Source organism: Oncorhynchus masou, chromosome 20, assembly GCF_036934945.1.
Source record: "Oncorhynchus masou masou isolate Uvic2021 chromosome 20, UVic_Omas_1.1, whole genome shotgun sequence".
NCBI classification, from domain to species: Eukaryota; Metazoa; Chordata; class Actinopteri; order Salmoniformes; family Salmonidae; genus Oncorhynchus; species Oncorhynchus masou.
This window is the reverse complement of record NC_088231.1, coordinates 9,892,580-9,919,006: the sequence shown is the minus strand read 5'-3', so window position 1 is coordinate 9,919,006 and position 26,427 is coordinate 9,892,580. Positions and strand designations below refer to the sequence as shown.

Here is a 26,427-nt window from a genome sequence, read left to right as displayed (position 1 = left end):
TTCGGCCCTATCCTTTCCCCATAGAGACGGCTGAAAGAACAAGAGGTAGCATATTTTCGGGTTTTAGGACTACACATTTTTTAAATTAACAAATTAATACATAAAGCACACGAGGGAACACAAGCATACATAGATTACAAACAATGGACAATCGAGCTCGGGGGTAGGTTTTAGGACTACAAATCAAAGCGATATCCGACTCCGAGTCGTCATCAGTCCAAACTCTCGCGGTAGTTCAATGGTACATCTCGTCCGTAGCTGTACTCCATCTCGTCACAACCGTTTCACAGCGGTACCGAGAACAGTTTCCACGTAATCGTTTTTATTGTTTAGACATTTATTAACACCAAGGAACTGAATCATATGACTCATTTAACGGCACAGCATCACGAAATTACACCAGGTAGTATTTAATCCATATTGGAGACGGGAGCTGGTTGATAGCAGCTAACTAGCGTTACACCCCCCCCCCCCCCCCCCCAAAAAAAAAAGAAAGAACTAGCGTTACCTAGATACATCTAACAATGGCTAACTGTGTGGGTTTTCACACTCAAATAGCCTCCATCATGGAGGTGCTAGCGAATGCAGCAGTGGCAGAGATCTGTAAACTCGTAGACGACGACTATGCAGTGTTTCGTTTAGAAATAACTCAAAGCCAGAAAGAAAACAGGGGATTGCGGAGGAAACTACAGCTACAGGAACTGAAGATGGCACGGGAGCGTGCAGAGAGGACAATACGAGAGCGCGTCCTCGCCAGTCGTCCCAGTAGTGTCAAGATGCTTGACGGATACAGAGGAATGGCAAGAGGTACATTTTGCAGAAGGCCAAGGCTGCGCGGCATGTCGCCGTTAATATAAAATTTTATTGGTCACATACACATATTTAGATATTATTGCAGGTGTAGCAAAGTGCTTGAAAATAGCTCATTTTATGTCGCCCCGTTCCCCTCTGCACATGTGTTCAGATGTGTTACCCAGAATTGGGTCTTAGTCCGTTTTTGGATAGTATGATTACTTCCCTATCTTGCGCAAAGACACTATCATATTCTATCCGGATTCTTGATGTGCTGCATTTTCTATTATTTACTCAACGAAAACAATGTGATACATGGAACATCAATAAATTATGAGAATTGTTACCTTACATCCTTTAAAAACGTGTAACCTTTAATTATCTATGCAAGTCAGTTAAGAACAAATTCTTACAATGATGGCCAAACCGCCACCGCCCTATGGGACTCCCAATCACAGCCGGATGTGATTCAGCCTGGATGCGAACCATGGACTGGTCGCCACTCCGGTGCCCAAATTTTTAGACAGTGTCAACATAGCCACGGGCATTAGGGGTACTGCAGCTCCCCTGAAATCAAAATGTAAAACACAAAAACATTTACCCCCCCCACAAAAAAAAACAAAAAAAACATTCCCACCAAATTAGCTAACCTAACCACTTATTTCCCCCCAATCACACACTCAGGTGATGGACATCTCACTGGAGGCCATAGGAGCTTTCTGAAGCCAGCAGGACACAATACATGGAAAGATGAACAACCAATCACTGTTGATGAGGGGAGTGGAACCTCAACCCAGCACGTTATTGTGATAGAGGTTAGTGTAATACATAAAATGTATTATTTGTAAATCAAATGTGGCCCTTTTTTATTTCAGAAAGGCTCCCCTCAGCTATTCACTTGCTTACATGTACATTCTAACTTATCTGCCATAGGGGAGCTTGTGAGACTCCTACAACATTAAGTATGGTTACATGCACACAGTAATGTGATTATTAGCACTGGTGGAGTTTGGATCAACTGAATGTATGCATCTTAGAAGTAGTTTTCACATACAAAATTTACATGTCCCAATTCAGAATCAAATATCTTTCCCAAAAAATAACATGATAGAACATTTATTTTGATTGGCGATTTTGTACATTTATCAGAGTGCCAAGAGGATTTCGCAACATTTTATTGTAATTTCTGTGGCCAAAAATGCTTGATTTGGCGGCAGCGTTTCTGAAATTTCATATAAAGGCATGTGCTCAGTTTTAGGACAATTTTAAGCAGAATACATAATACAAAAACAATTAGAAACATCTAAAGTGCTCAATTTTGTTTATTTTCCTCAACAAACAGCTATGTCATAATCCACTTACACACACACCCCTTCTCTCCATCAGGCTTGGGGCTTGCTGTCAACACGAGATGCACCTCCCATTCCTTCTCTCTCTCTCAAAAAACCCCAAATTGATTCAAAGCTGATCAATCGCTTTCAATTTGAGGATCGATCTTTCTTTCTAATAAGTTGTCTTCAAAATACTTGATTGTGATTTTCTTTTCTGAAAGGGTCGTATGGTAGATAAAGAACAGATAACGTGGTTGATATGTACAATTTTATTTATTTTTTTAATCCAGAAAGATTGTTCTTTCGTGATCCGTATTAAGTTTTACAGAGTTTAAAACGGCAAAGCTGACAAATAGCACTCAGCTCTTTGAGCAGCGCTCTCCATAGACAGACTGGTAGAGAGCAGAGTGCCGACCACCCTACTAAAGCCAAGGTTAGCGGAGTAAAAGTTTGCGTGAAACGCCACTCACCTTGATTCTTTCAACACTTACCACAGTCTTCCCTGCTACCACTTCAGTCATTGTGGTCTGCCGCTGCTGTGGGAACTGTTGTGACATTCTCTTATGCTTTGCTGATTCGAAGTTACTGTTGATTGTTGACTTTCTCTAGTTTCTAAAAACATTCGGAAATTGTTTTGCACGTTCATTAGCTGTTATTTTTGTTGGAAAATTAGATTGATTTCAGTTCATTGTACTGCCTGTCAGCCATCAACAATCACCCATCATCTTCGCATGTGAATAGGCTGACAGGCCAGGGGGAAATAACTTTGTTGAAGTGTGGTCAGATTGTAACACCCAATCTGTGTATGCTTACTTTGATTTTGACCTTACTCTGCCCATCTTAAATCGGTGTACGGTGTTTACATAACTATTGCATAATCTGCCTACTGCCATAATCAGTTTAATATAGAATTTTTACTATGCATGTAAACATACTCTTAATGTATCCAATTCAATTCATGTACCAATAATAACCTCTCTTGTGTCAGTCTGTAGATACAGAGGCTGCAGGTCCTGAAGGATCGTTTCTGGTCAAGCAGGAGAAGACTGAAGGTGAGGAGGACCAACAGCACAGCAGAGACATCCAGACTGGAGCGGCTGTAGCCACAGAGGACCCCACCAACGCCCCAGCACAGCCCAGGACTCGACGCAGCATCATGGAGGTCAGTGGAACGCTGAACTCCGTCCTCAATTCCGAGACAGATACCAAGACTTTAACTGTAACAGACAGGCTTTTACAGACAGGATCTGACCACAGATCAGACCCAAAGAGACTTGGGCTGTGGAAACTGGGCAGTCCTCCTGCTCCCGGCTCAGACTATGTACCGGCATTTCACCAGAACGAGAGGACGGTTCATTCCCGCGAGGATGGTGATGGTGATGCGTTACACACTGGCGGTGATGATCCGTCTTGTTCTTACGCTACAGAGATCGACCCTGGCAACATGCCCTTGGGTTTAGAGACACCGACTGATCTGTCTAGAGGAGACTGGAACCAGTACAGTAGTAGTATATACTCTGAAGGGTGCCAAGATAAGAAAGTGGAGGGTCTGGTTGTAGAGGAAGTGACTGTGAAAGTGGAGGGAGACATTTCTCCCACATGGAATGCAGATAGTCACTTAGGAGATGGACACTCACAGGGAAGATATTTCTTAGATTACAGGGAAAGTTTAGAGAAAAATCCAAATGTCGCAACCCACTCGCCTTCATACGCGTTCGGGGACCGTGACCCAGTGTCCACGTCGATGGGGCCTTCCGATTCACACAGCCGCATCCTTTTTGATCAGGTATTGCACTCAAACGACAGTGCTAGAGCCCAGGCTCGGGGAGGGGGAGAAACATCAGGCGGTAGTAAAGAGAAACGGTTCCTCTGCATGTTCTGTAACAAAGGCTTCAGCAGCCCTCAGAGTGTGGAGATCCACCAGAGGGTCCACAGAGGGGTTAAACCCTTCAGCTGTACCCAGTGTCACATGCGCTTCAGCCAATCTAGTGACCTGAAGAGGCACCAGAGGGTCCACAGAGGGGTGAAACCCTTCAGCTGTACCCAGTGTCTAATGCGCTTCACCCAGTCTAGTGACCTGAAGAGGCATCAGAGGGTCCATACAGGGGAGAAACCCTTCAGCTGCCCCCAGTGTGACATGCGCTTCACCCAGGCTGGCAGCCTGAAGAGGCACCTGAAGGTCCACACAGGAGAAAGGCCGTTTGCCTGTCCGCACTGCGGGAAGAGGTTCTCAGAGAGGAGATACCTCAGGATACACCAGCAGAAAAACCATTCCACTCTATAAACTAGAAACCATTCCATGTTATAGCGTATTACCTTTAGATCAAACCCTGCGTTGTTGTCAGCAGAAAAGATCCACAGATGCATTTGGAGTAGCGAAAGTAACACATTTCAGTGTTGAATATTCCTGGTTTGAATATTTAATCTGACAACTTGAATGAAAAATTTGTGAGGATGGTAGTGGCCTATATTGCCACTCCTATTTGCTATCTCTTCAGTATAAGCATACAGCCTACAAGCCACTCAGGCCTGGAGGGAAGCAAAAGTCATTCCGCTACCCAAGAATAGCAAAGCACCCTTTACAAACTCAAACAGCCAACCAATCAACCTGCTACCAACCCTTAGTAAACTTCTTGAAAGAAAAATGGTGTTTTACCAGATACAATGCTATTTCACAGTAAACATATTAACAACTGACTTTCAGCCTGCTTATAGGGAAGAGCACTCAACATGTACGGGACATACACAATGATGATTGGCTGGAAGAAATTGATAATAAGAAGCTTATGGGAGATGTTTTGTTAGACTTCAGTGCAGCTTTTGACATTATCGATCATAATTTGCTGCTGGAAAAATGCATGTTATGTCTTTACGTGCCCATTTTTACCACATTCTTGCCAGCATACGCCTTTTATACCTCCTATGCGCATGCCAGAATGCAGGTGACGAGTGGCAGTAGTGGTGTGCAGATGCTGGTGGGCGTTTATTTGAATAAATCCATTGAATATACACTTTCAAAAATATATACTTTATTTTTTTGTTGTCAGGCAGGTCCTAAGAAACATAAGACTAATAATGTATTTTCAAAGGGATAGAATAGGCCTAGCATGGAGTTTAATGATGTTACGTACAAATTAATTAAGTCAATAGTTCATTATTTTGTTCATTAAACCCACGACACACACCTACCCCATTCAGTCAACATGCTTGTATTTTATAGTAAGAATAAATAAATAAAATACAAATAATATTTTTCCTACACAACCACTGTCATATAAAAAAGTGGTATTCTGAAATAGAAGCACGTGTTTTTTTAATCCTTTTTTGATCCACGTTTCATCTATTTCCTACCCTCATTCCACTTTGTTAGGGAGCAGAAAATAAGAGTCGAGTTCATATTTCACAATCTCAGCAGGCTTTTGGAGTTGCCTTTACGCGATCGAGCAAAATAGTAGGTCTACGCTTGCTACATTATAGCATTCAATATGTTTCTGATTTGCTCAGCCAGAAACCAATTAACCAAATAGCCTGAGACAAATCCGTGAAGTCAGGCTTTTGGTCGGGATTAGGCGTAGGCTACTAAGCAACTGCGAGTGAAGGGCAAAATAATCCACTTGTTAAACTGCATTGGCCTATTTTACATGCTGACACAATGTTCTAACAAATGAGCCAACTATACAACATGATCATGAGCAGCACTCACCTCAACTTAGCTAACATTTCCCCAGGTGACATCAATAAGGGACCATAACTTTCACCTGGTCAGTCTATGCCATAGACAGAGCAGGTGTTCCTAATGTTTTGTACACTATGTATAAGCCACTTAAGCCTAAAAAGTCTTATATATTGTATTTGTACTGTGTAGGCTATATGATGTTCACAAATGCCTGTTTCATTACTTTGCTTCAACTACTTTATGTTTGTCCCCAAGACGCTTTCAATTAGAAAATGAATGCAGTTCATGTGTATGTGTGGTTTTCATATGATTTATTTAAAACTTGTTTAATAAACACAATGTGACTTTTCATTCTAAGACTTTCATTGAGAATCTCTTTAGTATACATCACATCTGATCTCACCATATTCTGCATACACCTGACAGTGCTTTATAAACAATTTACACTTACTAAATATACCTACACATACCCACACACTAACAAGCACCTACTGTACACATCAAAATAGTTTTGTCAGGTTTGTCTTATGATGACTTGACTATTTTTACCCACAACATTTATGTCCATGATGAGTTTAACAACGATGAAGTCACCCTGTATCTACAGTTTATGATGCAAACATATTGGGGATGGGTAAACACACTGGGGCCATACTTGCAAACATTAGAAAAAGTTCAAGGTAAAGTTTAAGTAACAGCAAATTAAAATCCTTGACGTAGTGGTATGTGATTAAAGCCTACATGTTAGCTGTTGCCACTACATGAGCTTACAGATTTAGCCCTATAATAACCTCACCAGATGGCTGTGATTATTTCCTGTAACAAATGATGTATCAGCCAAATAAAAATGGTCAATGTAGTTGGACGTGTTCCAACACGTGTTCATGGAATAGTCCTGAACAGAAGTATAACAGCATGTACTGATAATCAGAGCAACTACATCACCTGTATCTAACTGATTGGCCAAATTGCTTTCTGTGTTGAGTGCCTAGATCCAGATAATTGTCACAGATTGTGGCAAGGGTTCAATTCTCACGTTAGTGAAATGTAGTATTATATTTGTGTTAGTGTGTTGAAAGGATGTAGCCTACAGCCAACAGTTTGAAAATGAAGATTAAAAATTAATTTATTAAGGAGCTACCTCTTTCTTCAGCCTTGCAGACAAACACTGCTATTACCTAATAATCATATTGCATAGGCTATATTATATTGCCATGTACACCAAATCATCTACTTCGTCGCATGTGTTATTTGACCTGAGGATGAGCATTACAATGTACTAAGAGTAGGATTACAGGTTGTACTCTCACTATCATCCTACAGATGGCAGTATTGCAGTTTATTTTAAATACGTTTATTGGAAGTCCGGACTCGAACCCACGCTAAGCCAAACGGGTGTAAAATATTCCAAATCTACAATCTTAATGGAGGAAGATATTTATTATTATCAGATGGGGAATTGTTTTTATTTGACAGTCATCTAACTCTGAGCGGGTCGAAAGTTTCAAGTTCCTTGGTGTCCACATCACCAACGAACTATCATAGTCCAAACATACCAAGACAGTCGTGAAGAGGGCACGACAACACCTTTCTCACCTCAGGAGGCTGAAAAGATTTGGCATGGGTTCCCAGATCCTCAAAAAGTTCTACAGCTGCACCATCGAGAACATCCAGTGCATCACTGGGGCCAAGCTTCCTGCCATCCAGGACCTATATAATAGGTGGTTTCAGAGGAAAGCCCCCCAAAATTGTCCCAAGTCATAGACTGTTTTCTCTGCTACCGCACGGTAAGCGGTGCCGGAGTCTAGGACCAAAAGGCTCCTTAACAGCTTCTACCCCCAAGTCATGACTGCTGAACAATTCATCAAATAGCCGCCCCCCCCCCCATTTGTTTTGTACACTGCTGCTACTCGCTGTTTATTATTTATGCATAGCCACTTCACCCCTACCTACTTGTATGAAGTGCATCGACTAACCTGTACCCCCGCACATTGACCCTGTATATAGCCTCGTTATTATTTGTGTAACCTTTTATTATTTTTTACTTTAATTTATTTGTAAATATTTTCTAAACTCTTCTTGAACTGCACTATTGGTTAAGGGCTTGTAAGTAATCATTTTACGGTAGTCTACACTTGTTGTATTCGGCGCATGTGACAAATAAAGTTTGATTTGATTATCATATTCTGTACTATAGCAGCTCCGATCAACAGTAGAGCTATACTATAACCTACATTCCTTCACATCAGACAGTGTCCTCCTTATGCTATAACCTATTAATGCATATGGGACTTTGTATGGTACACTTCCATTGTCGATTGGCTATAGTCGTCCGGAGATAAAAATGTATCACTCCTGGAACCCGTCTCATTTGAAAACCATGAATTCAATGTAAACATGCAGACCGCTACTGGCACAGCGAAATAAACAATCGACGCTACTCTAGTATATTCTGTATCATATAACGTTAGCCGTGGAGGCTTGCACTTACATCTACAATGTTATATATACATTATTATAATCATCCACTTCGTCATGTGTGGACCAGCAGTGAACATTATTTCCCTTAACAAAAATGCTTGAAGCGAGGGGTTTTCGAACCGGCATTTAATGAACACTGCCGTTTACGAGTCAACCGCATTAGCGCTGTTTGTCACCTGAAAAGCAATGGCTACGGAACATGACAGCTATTTGACAAGTCCATAAGGCAACAAAAATAATGTTTTACTATCCAATTCAAGGATGCGATGATACTGCAAAATTGACATAGACCAAGTGAAGAGGAACAAATGTAAACCTTACATTTGTAGGTTTAAAGGTAGCCCTTTGGTGGCCAAGTTGACCTATTTTAAGAAATGCCATTGGTTTGTGGAAAAAAAGTTTAAGCTCGATGATAAACTGTTACCGGAAATAATCAAGGCCACCTGGTGAGGTTTGCATAGGGCTAAATGTGCAAGCTTATGTAATGGGAACCGCTAACATGATCACGTGCCACTACGTCAACAATTTTAACAGGCTGAGGCTTGACCCCTTAAACTCGAGGGTCGAGTGCCTGCGAGTTTTCGCTCCTCCCTTGTACTTGATTGATACATTTAAGGTCACAAATTAGTAAGGAACACCTCTCACCTGGTTTTCTATGTCTTAATTGAAAGGAAAAAAACTAAAACCAGCAAACACTAGGCCCTTCATGGAATGAGTTTTAACTTGACAAGACAGGTAGGAACAAATTATTATTTACAATGGTGGCCTAGGAACAGTGGGTTAACTGCCTTGTTCAGGGGCAGAACAACAGATTTTTACCTTGTCAGCTAGGGGTTTCCATCTGCAATCTTTCGGTTATTGGCCCAATGCTCTAACCAGTAGTGATGGGTCGTTTGCGAACGAGTCGGCTCTAAGAGTCGGTTCTTGTAGGTGAACGTTGGGAGCCGGCTTGCATATCAGAAGAGCCAAATCTATTTATAACAAAATTAAGATAAGAATAATCAAAAGATGTAAATTAATAGAATTAAATCATTCAAAGAATGAAAAAAGAAATAGAATTATATAGGCCTAAATGTTCAAGCGCGCACACACATTCGTTCTGACTGTCTGCTCAGACTAACAGCCTCACCTGTTGAACCTGTCAATCAGACACGCAGTGTCAAACAATGAACCAAAGATGCATGGGGGAGGGCTGAACCAACTCACTCACAGTCACACACTTAGCAGCCGAGAAGAGAGAGGAAGGACAGCTGTGAAAACAACATCTGGAAAATGAGTCGGAAGCACAGTAGCATTTGGATGCATTTTAATAATGTAGATAATGTTAGAGCACAGTGTAAAATTTGTCAAAACAAAATCTCATATAAAGACGGTTCTACGCACAACCTACACCGGCATATGCGAACTATGCACCCAACGGTGAAGCTAGCTGTATCTTTGAGAAACTAGCTGGCCTGCTAGTGATAGTGGCGGAGCCCGCACATGGAGGGGTATTCACTCAGTCAAGTAGGCCTACTCCACAACCCACAGCAACGCAGTCTTCAATGGACCAGTTTATGCCAAAGTCTATGTTTGTAGTAAAACGAGGAAAAATTGATATTGCATTGGCTAAAATGATTGCCACTGATTTCCAGCCATTTTCGATCGTGGAGGACAGGTTTTAGAAATTATAGCAATAGTCTAAATCAAATGTACACAATTCCAAGCAGGAAAACCCTTTCAAGATCACTTATTCCACAACTGTACAAGAGCACACAGGCTTCAGTGCGGGAAAGAGTCCAAAAAGCTACTGCAGTTTGCCTTACCACTGACTGGGTAACCACTTCTTACATGTCGGTTACATGTCACTTCATTGAAGATTTTTCGATGTCTAGCTGTCTTCTGGACTGCTTTGAGTTCAGTGACTACAAGGTGGAATTCAACATTTTATATGTTGAAGCAGTTTCTTGAGTCTAAGGATGCCATCATCTCTACCCTGGCCATTGTCAATGCACCTGTTGATGCTCTGACCCAAGAGGGATAATGGGAGGTGGTGGAGGAGGTGTGCAGAGTCCTGGAAACCTTTGAGCATGGCATTGTGGAGATCAGTGGAGTGAGGTACAGTAAGCAGTTATTACTACATCATTATTTAATCCAGTATTATATATGTATATGAGCAGTAGATGAGAATGTAGTATCAGCAGACAAAACATGAACCTGAACTAATAAATTACTGTTCTCTCTTTTCAGCTACATGAGCCTCAAAAATGATACTCCTGTGTAAGGGTCTGCAGCGATTCACATCCAGCCGCCAGAGAGAAGCAAATGTAACCACAGGATATGTGACAGAGTGGATGGACACCCTATGTTCATCAATGGACTGAAAGTTCCACAGAATGGAATCATGTGCTATCAGAAACCATTGCACTTGACCCCAGGTTTAAGAAGTTAGCCTTCAGTGATGCCAGAGCGATTGATTTGGCTCTTCAAAGAATAACCTCAGCAGCAGGGAGGGACAGCCCCAGCAGTCAGCTGGCTCGGGCACCAGGACAACAGGAAGAAGAGGGATCAGATGGAGCAGAAGCACCAGCAGTAGCGCCACAAACGTCTGCTGTTTGACGAGAGAGCAACTGGGCCAGAAATGTGCAAGTGAAAAAAATTGAGGTTGCCAGGGTTACAGTGCAGAATGTGTCTCATGCTGAGGCAGTGAGGAAAGGAGATGTTGATGGGAAAAGAGTGAGGCCGGGTGAGGGAGCCTGAGAGGATCCCTGTGACTCGTAGGCCAGAACAGTGACCAGGACAGTTTGTACTTTAGTAAGTTTGGTTTATTATCATTTATTGCTATGGTCATTAATTGTACCGCACAGATGTAGAAGAAATCCCAGAAGATAGGTTTGGTAGTAGCAGCAGCAGAAAAGTTTTTGGGTGTCAGATTTGAGTGCAAAAGAACTACACAGGGTTTTGAGAGAAGGGGTTCCAGCCTCCCAGGCCGACGGCCTATGGTGGGAAATATGTAGGGTTAGATGGTGGTGCCCTTTTTTCGTGAACAAAATGTGCAATTCAATCTCTGACCTGTGAAAGGCAGCAAAACGCAACAAAGCGTCTAGTCGGCCGGAAAACCACATGAAGAAGACCATTTAAACGGAAGTGAACAGTAACCAAGAACAATTTTTACGTTAGCGTTTTTATTGTTGTTATTTAGACGTTTATTAAAACCCTGCATAGCATCACATACTTACCCCAGGTACTATTTTATTCGCGTTGGAGAAAGGTTAGGTTGATGTTATCTAGGTAACGCTAGGTAGCTAGCCTCTAACAATGGCTGACTGTATGGTTTTTCACACTCAAATAGCCTCCATTATGGAGGTGCTAGCGAATGCAGCCGTGGCAGAGATCTGTAAGCTCGTAGACGACGACTACGCGGTGTTTCGTTTGGAAATAACTCAAAGACAAAAAGAAAACAGGGCATTGCAGAGGAAACTACAGCTCCTGGAACTGAAGGTGCCACGGGACCGCGCTGACAAGACAATGCGAGAGCGCGTCCTCGCCAGTCGTCCCAGAAGTGTCAAGATCCTCGACAGATACAGAGGAACCGCAAGAGGTACATAAGGGGCTATTTATGTGTGGTAAATTCCGTAATTATATGTGGGGATTTGAATACGATTACGGAACCCAAGGATCTGGTATCTCAGTCAATGTCATACATTTAAATACAAATGTTTAAACTTACCGCAACCTGAACCCTCCTGCAGAAACAAAGATGTTTCAAAAAAAATATACTCGTTGCACAGTTGTCAGAAAATGTACAATACCTGTCAAGTTTGGACACCTACTCATTCAAGGGGTTTTATTTATTTGCAATATTTTCTACATTGTAGAATAATGGTGAAGACATCAAAACTATGAAATAACACTGTTAAACAAATCAAAATATATTTGATATTCTTCAAAGTAGCCCCCTTTTGCCTTGATGACAGCTTTGCACACTCTTGGCATTCTCTCAACCAGCCTCATGAAGTAGTCACCTGGAATACATTTCAATTAACAGATGTGCCTTGTTAATTTGTGGAATTTCTTTTACGTTTGAGCCAACCAGTTGTGTTGTGACAAGGTAGCGGTGTTATACAGAAGATAGCCCTATTTGGTAAAATACCAAGTCCATATTATGGCAAGAACAGCTCAAATAAGTAAGAACTTTCAAGAACTTTGAACATTTCTTCAAGTGCAGTCGCAAAATCCATCAAGTGCTGTGATGAAACTGCCTCTCATGAGGACCGCAACAGGAAGGGAAGACCCAGTTACCTCTGCTGCAGAGGATACGTTCATTAGAGTTAACTGCACCTCAGATTGCAGCCCAAATAAATGCTTCACAGAGTTCAAGTAACAGACACATCACAACATCAACTGTTCAGAGGAGAACTGTGTGAATCAGGCCTTTGTTGAATTTCTACAAAGGAACCACTACTAAAGGACACCAATAATAATAAGATACTTTCTTGGGCCAAGAAACACAAGCAATGGACATTAGACCCGTGAAAATCAGTCCTTTGGTCTGATGTCTAAATTTGAGATGATTGGTTCCAACCACCGTGTCTTTGAGACGCAGAGTAGGTGAACGGATTATCTCTGCATGTGTGGTTCCCACCATGAAGCCTGGAGGAGGAGGTGGTGTGATGATATGCTGGCGCTTTGCTGGTGACACTGTCAGTGACTTATTTAGAATTCAAGGCACACTTAACCAGCATGGCTACCACAGCATTCTGCAGTGATACACCATCCTATCTGGTTTGTGCTTAGTGGGACTATCATTTGTTTTTCAACAGGACAATGACCCAACACACACCTCCAGGCTGTGCAATGGCTATTTGATCAAGAAGGAGAGCGATGTAGTGCTGCATCAGATGACCTGAACTCCGCAATCATCCAACCTTAACCCAATTGAGTTAGTTTGGAAAGAGTTGAAAGAGTGAAGCAAAAGCAGCCAACAAATGCTCAGCATATGTGGGAACTCCTTCAAGACTGCTGGAAAAGCATTCCTCATGAAGCTGGTTGAGAGAATGCCAAGAGTATGCAAAGCTGTCATCAAGGCAAAGGGTGGCTACTTTGAAGAATCAAAATATATTTGTTTTTGTTTAACACTTGTTTTGGTTACTACATGATTCCATATGTGTTATTTCATAGTTTTGATGTCTTCACTATTATTCTACAATGTAGAAAATAGTAAAAATAAAGAAAAACCCTTGAATAAGTAGGTGTGTCCAAACTTTTGACTTGTACTGTATGTATAAATCCCAAGTCTGTCTTTCATGGTGTCTTTGATACTCACATGGATGACTCTACTAAAGAATTATGGTGGACAATAATATACGTTATGAACAGTAAAATTTGGAAGACAAGATGCATTATCACTATGAAATAATATTTTGTTCAATTAAAAAAATATATAATAATCAAAACAGAACTAAAAAGAAGAAATAAGATGGAATCCAAAAACTACCACATACAACTATAAAATCTGTAAATCACGTTATGTAATTATGAACTAAAATGTATTGATGTGAAACTTGAATTGTATTTATATGAAATATTTATGATTGTAAAATGTTAACTTCAATAAAGATTATTGTTTTAAAGAAAGGCAAGAGGTTTATTTTGCAGAAGGTCGTCCATTCCACTCTGCGCATATGTGACTTTAAATGTGTTAACCACATTTGGTTAACCAGAATTGCGTCTTGGTCAGTTTTTGGATTGTATGCAATAATTCCCCTGATTTATTTTGAAATCTTGCACAAAGACACTATCATTTTCTTGATTTACTGCATTTACTATTATTTACCTTTTGAAAACAATGTGATGCATGGAACATTATCTACTGATTACAAATAATGTATCAAGAAGTTATTTTAAGTGTTTCCTTACATCCTTGTCAATTCTAGACAGTGTCAAACCTGTCAATAGTGTACAACATAGTGTTGAGCATTGATGGTACCTAACCACCTCTTTTCCCCCAATCACTCAGTTGAAGGACATCTTACTGGAGGCCACAGGAGCTTTGTGAAGCCAGCGGGACACAATACATGTAGAGATGACCAACCAATCACTGTTGATGAGGGGAGTGGAACCTCAACCCAGCACGTTATCGTGATCGAGGTTAGTGTAATAGTATTACCTCAAAATGAGAGTACATCAAATGTGGCCAGTTTATTTCAGAAAGGCTCCCCTCAGCTATTCACTTGCTTACATGTACATCCTAATTTATCTACCATAGGGGAGCTTCTGAGACTTCCCAATGACATTATTACCGGTACATGAGTGTTATCCAAATTCTAATCTCCCCTCTTCTTGTGTCAGGATGCAGAGGCTGCAGGTCCTGAGGTCAAGCTGGAGAGGTCTCAAGAAGAGGAGGACCCACGGCACAGCAGATGCCACTATACTGGAACGGCTGGCGCGCCCCCTGTAGCCACAGAGGATCCCACTACCGCCCCAGCGCCACCCATTACCCGACGAAACATCACGGAGGTCAGTGGAACGCTGAACGCCGTCCTCAAGTCAGAGACAGATACAGAGACTTTAACGGGGCTGGACCGACTGGGCTGTCCTCCTGCTCCAAACTCAGAGTATTTACTTTACGGTAACACAAGCCCAAGGACGGTTCTGTCCCATCAGGACTCAGGTGACACGTTACAGACTGGCAATGATCCGTCGTGTTCATACGCTGCAGAGATGATACCTGGTGACATGCCTATCGGCTTAGATACACAGACTAATCCATTGAGAGGGGACTGGAACCGGTACAGTAGTAGTGTATACTCTGATGGGTGCCTTGATAAGAAAGGGGAGGGTATAGATGTAGATGAAGTGAAAGTGGAAGGCGACACTCCTCTGACATGGAATGCAGACGAGACTCACTTAGGAGAAGGACACTCGCAAGACAACACCAGTGACTTCTTAGACTACAGGGAAAGCTTACAGACAAATCCAAATGTCGCAACCCATTCCCCTTTACACCCCCTCAGGGATTGCAACCCAGTGTCCACGTCGATGGTACCTTCCGATTCACACGGCCGAGTCCTTTTTGATCAGGTATTGAACTCCAACGACAGGTCTAGAGCCCAGACTCAGGGACGGGGAGCAACATCAGGTAAAGAGAAACGGTTCCTCTGCATGTTCTGTAACAAAGGCTTCAGCCGCCCCCAGAAGGTGGAGATCCACCAGAGGGTCCACACAGGGGAGAAACCCTTCAGCTGTACCCAGTGTCACATGCGCTTTGCCCAGGCTTGCAACCTGAAGAGGCATCAGAGGGTCCACACAGGGGAGAAATCCTATAGCTGCCCACAGTGTGAAAAGAAGTTCTCCCACCAGCACCAGCTGAAGATGCACCTGAAGGTCCACACAGGAGAGAGGCCGTTCCCCTGTGTGTAGGGAGGGCTGTTACGGTGACCGTAATACCGCCACGCCGGTGGTCACAAGTCATCACTGTAGTCAAATTCCACGTGACCGTTGAGTCATGGTAACTGAGCTACTCAAACTGCACTCTGTAAATGAGTGTTGCTGATGGGCGTGAGTAGCCTACCAAACTTGCTAACGGCCATCAAGACGCTAATTGCATGGTGCTCAACACTCTATTGTCCCTCAAATCACTCTGACATCAATGCTAATGCATTTGAAAATCGCATCAAAAACACTATGATTGAATTTGAATAATCTGCAGGGGTTGCAATAGCAGGAATACATGTGTGTTGCATTCTGAAAATACAGGTGTATTGACCATGACTTTCAAGTTCCACATTTTTATATTGAAATAGACTTGCTGCTATTATCTGAAACGTCTCAACCGTCTTCCAAAACATGCTCTCTATCTCTGCACAGAGTGATTTGAGGGACAATAGAGCGTTGAGTACCAGGTCATTAGCATCTTGATGGCTGTTAGCAAGTTTGGTAGGCTACTAACGCCCATCATCACCATCCGTTTACAGAGCGCAGTTTGAGTAGCCCAGTTACCATGACTCTACGTTCACGTGGAATTTGACAACAGTCATTCAGTTAAGTTCCACACTTTTATATTGACATGGACTTGCTGCTATAATCTGAAACGTCTGATCCATCCTCCAAACCGCGCTCTCTCTCTCTCTCTGCACTCCAAGTGGGTGAAAGGGGAGGGAGAGAAATGCATTATGATTGCAACATTTCAAATTGCAGTTGTGGGAAAATCATGCAAATAGGCCTATTGTTATGACTGTTGGAAAGAAGAGGGTCTCAGATGTCTTTGTGCTTTTTACCACTTTTTCTCCCCAATTTAGTGATACCTAATTAGTAGTTTTGTCACGTCGCTGCAACTCCTGTATGGACCCGGACGAGGCGAAGGTCGAGAGCCATGCGTCCTCCGAAACACAACCTGCCAAGCCGTACTGCTTCTTGACACATTGTTCGCTTAACCCGGAAGCCAGCCGCACCAATGTGTCGGAGAAAACACCGTACAGCTGGCAACCGAAGTTGGCTTGCAGGTGTCTGGCTCGCCACAAGGAGTCGCTAGAGCGAGATGGGACAAGGACATCCCAACTGGCCAAACCCTCCCCTAACCTGGACGATGCTGGGCCAATTGTGCGCCGCTTCATGGGTCTCCCGGTCGCGGCCGGCGGTGACACAGTCTGGGATCGAACCATAGTCTGCGATGTAGTGCCTTAGACCGCTGCGCCACTCGGGAGAGTCTCAGCTTTCTGTAGGTTTTATATTTATTTCTCAATTTGGACCGCTGGAGCACCTTTTTAAAATTAAGTGTCTTATAGGCTATAGCTTTGAGATATATCTTATACGGGGTGGAGTAATTGCATAGGCCTATAGACATCATTGGGTATGCTGAAAAGTGTTCAGGACATTACATTAACTGTTAACTATCTACTTGAACTGTTAGATTAATCAATTACACAGCTAACTATCAGCATATTATATTTAGTTGTCTCGCTAATGCATTTTGAGTTTCCACTTCCTCAGATGGTGAATTAGCCCAAATCCACATATACAGTATGTCACTAAAGTGAGTACACCCCTCACATTTTTGTAAATATTTGAGTATATCTTTTCATGTGACAACACTGAAGAAAGGACACTTTTCTACAATGTAAAGTAGTGAGTGTACAGCTTGTATAACATTGTAAATTTGCTGTCCCCTCAAAATAACTCAACCCACAGCCATTAATGTCTAAACCGCTGGCAACAAAAGTGAGTACACCCCTAAGTGAAAATGTCCAAATTGGGCCCAATTAGCCATTTCCCTCCCCGGTGTCATGTGACTCGTTAGTGTTACAAGGTCTCAGGTGTGAATGGGGAGCAGGTGTGTTCCATTTGGTGTTATCGCTCTCACACTCCCTCATACTGACTGGTCACTGGAAGTTCAACATGGCACCTCATGGCAAAGAACTCTCTGAGGATCTGATTTTTTTTTGTTGCTCTACATAAAGATGGCCTGGGCTATAAGAAGATTGCCAAGACCCTGAAACTGAGCTGCAGCATGATGGCCAAGACCATACAGCGGTTTAACTGGACAGGTTCCACTCAGAACAGGCCTCGCCATGGTCGACCAAAGAAGTTGAGTGCACGTGCTCAGCATCATATCCAGAGGTTGTCTTTGGGAAATAGACGTATGAGTGCTGTCAGCATTGCTGCAAAGGTTGAAGGGGTGGGGGGGTCAGCCTGTCAGTGCTCAGACTATACGCTGTACACTGCATCAAATTGGTCTGCATGGCTGTTGTCCCAGAAGGAAGCCTCTTCTAAAGATGATGCACAAGAAAGCCCGCAAACAGTTTGCTGAACACAAGCAGACTAAGGACATGGATTACTGGAACCATGTCCTGTGGTCTGATGAGACCAAGATATAAACTTATTTGGTTCAGATGGTGTCAAGCGTGTGTGGCGGCAACCAGGTGAGGAGTACAAAGACAAATGTGTCTTGCCTACAGTCAAGCATGGAGGTGGGACTGTCATGGTCTGGGTCTGCATGAGTGCTGCCGGCACTGGGAAGCCACAGTTCATTGAGGGAACCATGAATGCCAACATGTACTGTGACATACTGAAGCAGAGCATGATCCCCTCCCTTCGGAGACTGGGCCTCAGTCTATATATATATATATCTCACACACACTACCGTTCCAAAGTTTGGGGTCACTTAGAAATGTCCTTGTTTTTGAAAGAAAAGCTAAAAAAAAATGTCCATTAAAATAACATCAGATTGATCAGAAATACAGTGTAGACATTGTAAATGACTATTGTAGCTGGAATCTGCGTGTTTTTTTATGGAATATCTACATAGGCGTACAGAGGCCCATTATCAGCAACCATCACTCCTGTGTTCCAATTGCACATTGTGTTAGCTAATCCACATTTATCATTTTAAAAGGCTAATTGATCATTAGAAAACCCTTTTACAATTATGTTAGCACAGCTGAAAACTGTTCTGATTAAATAAGCAATCAAACTGGCCTTTAGACTAGTTGAGTATCTGGAGCATCAGCAAAAAAGTCCCAAACCTTGAACATCCCAAGGAGCACCATTAAATTCATTCATTATTTTTAAAAATTGAAAGAATATGGCACCACAACAAACCTGCCAAGAGAGGGCCGCCCACTGAAACTCACTGACCAGGCAAGGAGGGCATTAATCAGAGACGCAACCATGAAGGAGCTGCAAAGCTCCACAACAATAATTGGAGTATCTGTCCATAGGACCACTTTAACCCGGAAACTCCACAGAGCTGGGCTTTATTGAAGAGTAGCCAGAAAAAAAGCCATTGCTTAAATGGCGAAAAAACATGTGGTAGACACCCCAAACATATGGAAGAAGGTACACTGGTCAGATGAGACTAAAATTGAGCTTTTTGGCCATCAAGGAAAACACTATGTCTGGCGCAAACCCAACACCTCTCATCACCCAGAGTACACCATCCCTACAGTGAAGCATGGTGATGGCCGCATCATGCTGTGGGGATGTTTTTCCATCAGCAGAGACTGGGAAACTGGTCAGAATTGAAGAAATGATGGGTGGTGCTAAACACAGGGAAATTCTTGAGGGAAACCTGTTTCAGTCTTCCAGAGATTTGTGACTGGGACAGAGGTTCACCTTCCAGCAGGACAATGACCATAAACATACTGCTAAAGCAACACTCAAGTGGTGTAAGGGGAAACATTTAAATGTATTGGAATGGCCTAGTCAAAGTCCAGACCTCAATCCAATTGAGAATCTGTGGTATGACTTGAAGATAGCTGTACACCACTGGAACCCATCCAACTTGAATGAGCTGGAGCAGTTTTGCTTTGAAGAATGGGCAAAAATCCCAGTGGCTAGATGTGCCAAGATTATAGAGACATACTCCAAGAGACTTGAAGATGTAATCGACAAAGTATTGACTTTTGCGGGGGGGGGAATGGTTATGCACGCTCAAGTTCAGTTTTGTGTTATTTCTTGTTTGACAAAGAAATATGTTGCATCTTCAAAGTGGTAGGCATGTTGTGTGAATCGAATTATACAAACCCCCAATTTTAATTCCAGGGTGTAAGGTAACCAAATAGGAATAATCCCAAGGGCGTTGAATACTTTCGTGTGTGTATAAAGATATCCCTACTGTTGGTGCATGCAAATGTGAGCCATTTCAACTGAACATTGTGGTTACATTAATGAAGAATGAAATCAAATAAATCTTATTCATGATGAATAAATGATGAGTGTCAGGAGCTGGTCCTTTTTACAACACACCTATTATAGCGTTCGTATTTCATCGACACTGTCGAGTGCATACGGATGGCATGCCCATGCAGCTGATAATGGCCCATTCTAAACTAATTTCACATATATATATTATTTAGTATAAAACCTTATAAATTGAGAGTAGTCTGATGGGAGAGAATATTATCACTTGTGAATGAGAGACTAATGAGCAGTACGTACAGTCTAGACAAGAAACAGCGCATGCCTTTTTTGCAACTTTTTCAAATCATCAATAGTTACATCATGCAGCCCATTTGTTTTGATTTCTAATTAGGTTTGTCGCATAACTATAGTTGCCAAAAAACTTGAAATAAAGCATATAGGACATGTTACAAATGATCACTTTTCACACTCTACACAGAAAAGCCGGTCCATTGCGCACTCGCTCGGCAATTGTTAGAGAAAAATATCCCTTATATTGTATTAATCAATGTACACTTATATTCTTGTAACTATAAAGTCATATAATTGCATAGGAATTAAGCATATATTTTCTGCTATTGGCATGGCACTCCCAGATCGGTAATATACAGTAGGCCGACTCAATATGAAATCCTGTTCTTCTGAAATACATTTTCTTCATATCATGTTTCTTAACACCAGCTATTGTGATGGTGTATATTAAATAGATCTGTAATCCATATATTAATTGTAGATGTTCCAAAGGCGCGCATCAGTGACTTGTATGCGTGGAAACCCGGAGATGCCAACCGTATATATATTAATGCATGTTCAATAACCTTGAGACCGGTGGTCACTCTGCGTGACAGTTAACGGCTGACACATTTTCATGACCGCCACAGCCCTACCTGTACACACTGCAGGAAGAGGTTCTGAGAGGACCTACCTCAGGATACACCAGCAGAAAAAAACATTCCACTCTATAACATAGAAGCCATTCCACACGATATCTTCTGATGTTTGGATCAAACGTTGAATTAACAGATTTCAGTGTTGAATTTTCCTAGGTAGAATATTGCATTCAGACATAAAACATCTGTTGCATATTGTGTTTGTATTGTGTAGGCTATATTATGTTCACAAATGCCTATTTCACTACTTCTATTCAACTTCCTTTTTTCCCCAAAGACACTTTTAATGAGAAAATGAATGCAGTTAATCAAGTTCATGGACATTTTTTAAGACATATGTGTGTGGATTTCATAAGGCCAATTTTTTCCGTTTTGTTACGAAGTGGGATTAAAATGGATTTAATTGTAATTTTTCGTCAATGATCTCCAAAAAAAGTGGAAGAAACTATACAATATATATTTTTTTTAATCATGAAAAATAAAACTATCTGAGTCTATACAGGTTAGAATCACCTTTAGTAGCAATTACATCTTTGAGTAAATCTCAAAGAGCTTTCCACACCTGGATTGTGCAACATTTGGCCAATTTATTTTAAACAATAATCTTAAATCCCTGTCAAATTGGTTGTTGATCATTGCTAGACAACCATTTTCAGGTCTTGCCATAGATTTTCAAGCAGATTTAAGTTAAAATTGTAACTTGGCCACTTAGGAAAATTTGCGGTCTTCTTGGTAAGCAACTCCAGTGTAGATTTGTCCTTGTGTTTTAGGTTATTGTCTTGCAGAAAGATGAATTCTCCCAGTATCTGGTGGAAAGCAAACTGATCCAGGTTTTCCTCTAGGATTTTGCCTGTGCTTAGCTCCATTATGTTTATTTTTTATCCTGAAAAACTCCCCAGTCCTTAATGATTACAAGCATACCCATAATACGATGCAGCCACCACTATGCTTGAAAATATGCGGAGTGGTACTCAGTAATGTGTTGTATTGGATTTGCTCCAAACATAACCCTTTGTATTCAGGACAAAAAGTTCATTGCTTTGTCACTTTTTTTTTGCAGTACTATTTTAGTACCTTGTTGCAAACGATGCAAGTTTTGTAATATTTTTATTCTGTACAGGCTTCCTTCTTTTCACTCTGTCAAAGAGGTTAGTATTGTGGAGTAACTACAATGTTGTTGATCCATCCTCTGTTCTCCTATCACACCCATTAATCTATGTGACTGTCTTAAAGTCAGAGGTTGAAAACTTATTGACTCAAGAAATTTTCAGTTTTTATTTTTTATTAATTTGTCAAAATTAAAAATGTAAAAAACATAATTCCACGTTGACAATATGGGGTATTGTATGTAGGCCAGTGACCCCAAAAATCTCTTTTTTAATCAATTTTAAATTTAGTCTGTAAAATAACAAAATGTGGAAAAAGTCAAAGTGTATGAATACTTTCAGAAGGAACCGTAACAGTGGAGGCTGCTGAGGGAAGAACGGCTCACAATAATGGCTTGAATGGAGTTTAATGGATGGAATAGAGTGAATGGAATGGTATGAAAACCATGTCTTTGGAACCATTCCATTTACTCCATTCCAGACATTATTACGAGCTGTTCTCCCCTCATAAGCCCTCACTGCACTGTACCCACACACTAACAAACACCTACTGTGCACTTCAATATAGTTGAGTCAGGTTTGACTGATGATGACTCATATTTACCCACATCATATTTATGTCCACCAGGATGAGTTTAACAACAATTAAGTCATTCTGTAACTACAGTATAGGACTCAAGCGTAGTGTGGATGGGTAAACACTCCATGTTGAAAGTGTGTTTATTATCTGTGTGTACGTACCTGAGGGAGTGTATGTCTGTAATCTGTATCACCTGTCTCTTCCAGGAGGAGGAGGGTCCAGAGGTGCCGCTCATGAAGGAGGAGGGGTGTGAGGAGGGTCTGGGGAACCCTGAGGGGAACATGGCCATGGACGACAACCAGACTACACCTCCTCCTGAACCCACAGAGGAACCAGCTGAGCAGCACACAACCACATACAGTCTCACTGAGGTGAGCCCACTGAACTACTGTCTGAATGGTATTAGGTCAGGTCTTAATTCATTTTGTCTTAAGTGTGGGACCCTGCCATTGAATTATCCAACCATTAGTATAGTATCAAATCAACTAACATGTATGCATTGTACTCATAGCCCAATCAGAAGATGCTCCATAGCAGGGTGCTCATATCAGATGTCTTGATCCAACATCTTCTCTCTGTATTTCTTACAGTCAGTAAACATGGAGGAAGGGAAGCCTGATCTGCTACTAGTCAAAGAGGAGACAATAGAGGACGGACAAGAGAGCACTGATCTGCTGAGTGGACTAAAGATGGGGGAGCAAGGTAAGGGAGAAATACATATAGCCTACATACAGTACTACATCTTCAATGGGAATAGCGATGCACCTGACTATTTTGTCTTTATTTTCTTCATTCATACAATGAAATCAATACAACTTATGTTTACATACAACAAAAACACAATGTATGAACTTGACCATGTAATTGACTAAAAAAACACTCCATATGTAGAGTTTTCTCTGCCATGTTTGTAAAGTCTATTTTCTAACCTCTTCCTGCAGGTGGTTGGCTGGAGGCTAACAGCGGAGACTGGGCGGCCATCTTGGATACCCAGGCCAGTGCAGCCAAGAGCCCAGGGGACAACATCATTGAGCATGCCAGGACCAGATGCGACATAGTGGAGGTCAATGGATGGAACAGCGTCCTTAATTCTGGGCTGGGGAACAACACTGTTAACCACAACCAGAAACAGACGGTTGAATACAAAACAACAGCTGAACTTAGTCTTCATGACAACAGACTGGCTGAGACCAGGGCGAGGCGTAGATTTGGTCTGCGGGGACGGGGAGGTGTCTGTATGAGAACAGCCACAGACTCGGCTAGCGATGCTCCGTCCTGCTCCTATAGTTGTGATTCAGAGAGACTGATGGCGCCTCAGGTTAACCCTCTAACAGGTGCTGCCTTCAGCCTGCCTTCTATAGGATCTATCAACTGGAACATGGACCCTGCAACAACACAGACACTCCCTGGTCTTCGTCCTCCTCACAATCTCCTAATGTTAAACCAGACCTCAGACAATGCCAGTGCCTCAACACTAAATATCTACACAAGCCCATTGACAAATGACAGTAGTAGAGATGGAATCAGTAAAGGTGGCATCGCCAAAGATAAGTGTTTCCCGTGTTCGTTCTGTGGGAAAGCCTTCAGTTTCCCCAAACAGGTGGAGATCCACCAGAGGATGCACACGGGGGAGAAACCATTCGGCTGCCACCTGTGCTGGGCCAGTTTTTCACACTCGTTCAGCCTGAAGAGGCACCAGAGGGTCCACACAGGGGAGAAACCATTCAATTGCCACCTTTGCCGGGCCAGTTTTTCACACTTGTTCAACCTGAAGAGGCACCAGAGTGTCCACACAGGGGAGAAATCCTGAAGCTGCCCCAGTGTGAGAAGAGGTTTTCCCACCAGCACCAGCTGAAGATGCACCTGAAGGTCCACATGGTAGAGAGACTGTTCGCCTGTACACACTGCGGGTTCTCAGAGAGGAGATACCTCAGGATACACCAGCAGAAAACATGGTCCATGTATAGAGTATAGTAACATATAGTACTAGTTAGCGTGTTTGCAGTTCATTCTGTTGCTTTTGGATTTAGTAATCCACTGGATGAGGTAAACTCCACCAAGCACTGCCAGAAGAGGACTGAGTTCTTCCTAGCCACTGTGCTTCTACATCTGCATTGCTTGCTGTTTGGGGTCTTAGTCTGGGTTTCTGCTGATGTATAAAGGGCTTTATGAATGCATTTGATTGCAATTTGATTGAACTGAGGAAAGAATGAGTATGATGAGGCAGAGTAGATGATATGGTGCTGGATGGTGTGATGGTGTCTAGTAAAGATGCTTCACTAATGAAGAATGACAAACTTAGTCCCTTTAGGTTGATACTGGTGGTGTTATAGTGAGATCAGGATGGTGCCTTGTAATGTTAAACCTTTTCCAAAGTATTCTGAAATTCATTTCATCAAAGTAAGGGTTCCAGATTTACAGAAAAGGTCCAATGGTACCATAGTGAGAAAAGTTAATCTACTTGTATCGTTTTGTGCAATAAAAGTACCGTACATAAAAGTTATGCGAGTAAATTACCATTTTGTTGAAATGAAATACGAAATTTGACTGTGCTGACTGACTTGGTTATTTTTGTATCATTGCAGGGACTGAGTTTCCCTAAAGTCAATTTCAACTTTATATTTGGGGAAAATGGTCAGTTACTTGATAAAAGTGCAAGGGCCACTTTCTCCACCATTCAAACAATCCTTTGCCGCAATCTTCCATCACATTCTCTTGCAGACACTTCCAGGGAGGTTGGCTACAGCGGCATGGGCCTTAAACTTCTTGATAACATTACGTACGGTAGAAACAGGAACTCTGGAGATGGACTTGTAGCCTTGATTGTCCATGCTTTGCTACAATCTTGTGTCTGACCTCTTCAGATAATTCTCTGGTTTTCTTTATTTTCTCCATGCTTATTACAGTACACACAGTGACAAACACACAGGAGAATGAGTCCTTTTCTCTATTCAAACTTCTTCTTCTACTATGGTATAATGGCGTTCGCAACATTTAGATGTGCATTCCGCCACCTACTGTGCAGGTAGATAATAAGGATCCCAAAAAGGAAAACGTTTCGGTAAAAATAAATAAAATATCATACAAACTTTCCAAAAAATAAATTAACTACACAAAATCAACCTGCTTTTCTGTAAAAACCTCATTCTAATAGTATCCATTCTACCATGCTCCAGTTCACCACTAGACAGTCATCAGACGACCAGAGATCCATGCTGGACAACCCAGCCCACGATCTACGACCAATCTAGCGAAGCGCAGCTCAGAGTAAATATTTATTGCATTCTCCTTTTTCAAATGGACGGTAATTTAGAATGCATAAGATACTGTAGTTATGATAGCATAGCTTCTCCCTTTGCTACTCAGTCTTCCCGCTCTTTCACTCAAACCCAACCCCCTCTCTTTGTGTTAACCAGTCGTCGTATCTGTTCCGTCCACCAGGGACGTTTTCTTTATGACATAATTTGTAATCAATGTATGATCCATTCTGTGGGATTATTTTGGTATTTAGTAAATAAATAATTAAACCAAATTTTGTATTGCTGATTCAACTTGTTAGCCAGGGTTCGTGAAGATAACCAATAATTTACAACATTCAGATGAGACTAAATAAGGTGCCGATTAAATATTGACTATTGATGTAAAAGATTACCAGGTCTTTAAGAGCTTATTCGGAAGATAACAGCTCTATGAACATTCTTTCATGGTGCCCCGACTTCCGAGTTAATTATCTACCTGATTAGCTTAATTAGGTAACATTAATTACAGAGAAAGGATTTTATAGAATAGCATGTCATATAACTTCATCCGGCAGAGTCAAAGACACGACACCCAGTACATCACTGGGGCCAAGCTACCACATGGCAAACAAATGGCTACATGAACTATTTGCATTGTCGTCGTCACCCCCCCC

At 41.9% G+C, this 26,427-nt stretch overlaps 3 protein-coding genes across 5 annotated transcripts in view; all 3 read left to right on the top strand.

The window, feature by feature from the left end:
* The window catches only part of LOC135506901 (zinc finger protein 777-like), a 199,309-nt gene that overhangs the window by 54,493 nt on the left and 118,389 nt on the right, over window positions 1-26,427 (top strand). The gene's annotated exons all lie outside the window — the stretch shown is intronic.
* On the top strand, window positions 263-6,148 carry LOC135506897 (zinc finger and SCAN domain-containing protein 12-like). Of its 2 annotated transcripts, none has more exons than XM_064926322.1 (3): window positions 263-403; window positions 1,477-1,607; window positions 3,112-6,148. In XM_064926322.1, exons 1-3 carry the CDS (start codon window positions 364-366, stop codon window positions 4,405-4,407), a joined length of 1,467 nt encoding a protein of 488 aa, XP_064782394.1. In that variant the 5' UTR covers window positions 263-363; the 3' UTR covers window positions 4,408-6,148. The 2 variants fall into 2 exon arrangements, with proteins under 2 accessions (XP_064782394.1, XP_064782392.1); XM_064926320.1 differs by lacking the exon at window positions 263-403 and adding an exon at window positions 463-807.
* On the top strand, window positions 11,359-25,962 carry LOC135506915 (zinc finger and BTB domain-containing protein 38-like). The gene is made up of 7 exons (XM_064926347.1): window positions 11,359-11,860; window positions 14,279-14,409; window positions 14,611-14,778; window positions 22,721-22,885; window positions 23,105-23,216; window positions 23,456-24,246; window positions 24,330-25,962. Exons 1-7 carry the CDS (start codon window positions 11,578-11,580, stop codon window positions 24,486-24,488), a joined length of 1,809 nt encoding a protein of 602 aa, XP_064782419.1. The 5' UTR covers window positions 11,359-11,577; the 3' UTR covers window positions 24,489-25,962.

Bases quoted from the DNA above. Each gene is read 5' to 3' on its own strand.
- LOC135506915 (XM_064926347.1), top strand. From the start codon at position 11,578: ATGGCTGACTGTATGGTTTTTCACACTCAAATAGCCTCCATTATGGAG. The intron at 11,861-14,278 runs GTACATAAGGGG...CCAATCACTCAG, and splicing joins ATACAGAGGAACCGCAAGAG to TTGAAGGACATCTTACTGGA. The intron at 22,886-23,104 runs GTGAGCCCACTG...TATTTCTTACAG, and splicing joins CCACATACAGTCTCACTGAG to TCAGTAAACATGGAGGAAGG.
- LOC135506897 (XM_064926320.1), top strand. From the start codon at position 525: ATGGCTAACTGTGTGGGTTTTCACACTCAAATAGCCTCCATCATGGAG. The intron at 808-1,476 runs GTACATTTTGCA...TCACACACTCAG, and splicing joins ATACAGAGGAATGGCAAGAG to GTGATGGACATCTCACTGGA. The intron at 1,608-3,111 runs GTTAGTGTAATA...CTCTTGTGTCAG, and splicing joins AGCACGTTATTGTGATAGAG to TCTGTAGATACAGAGGCTGC.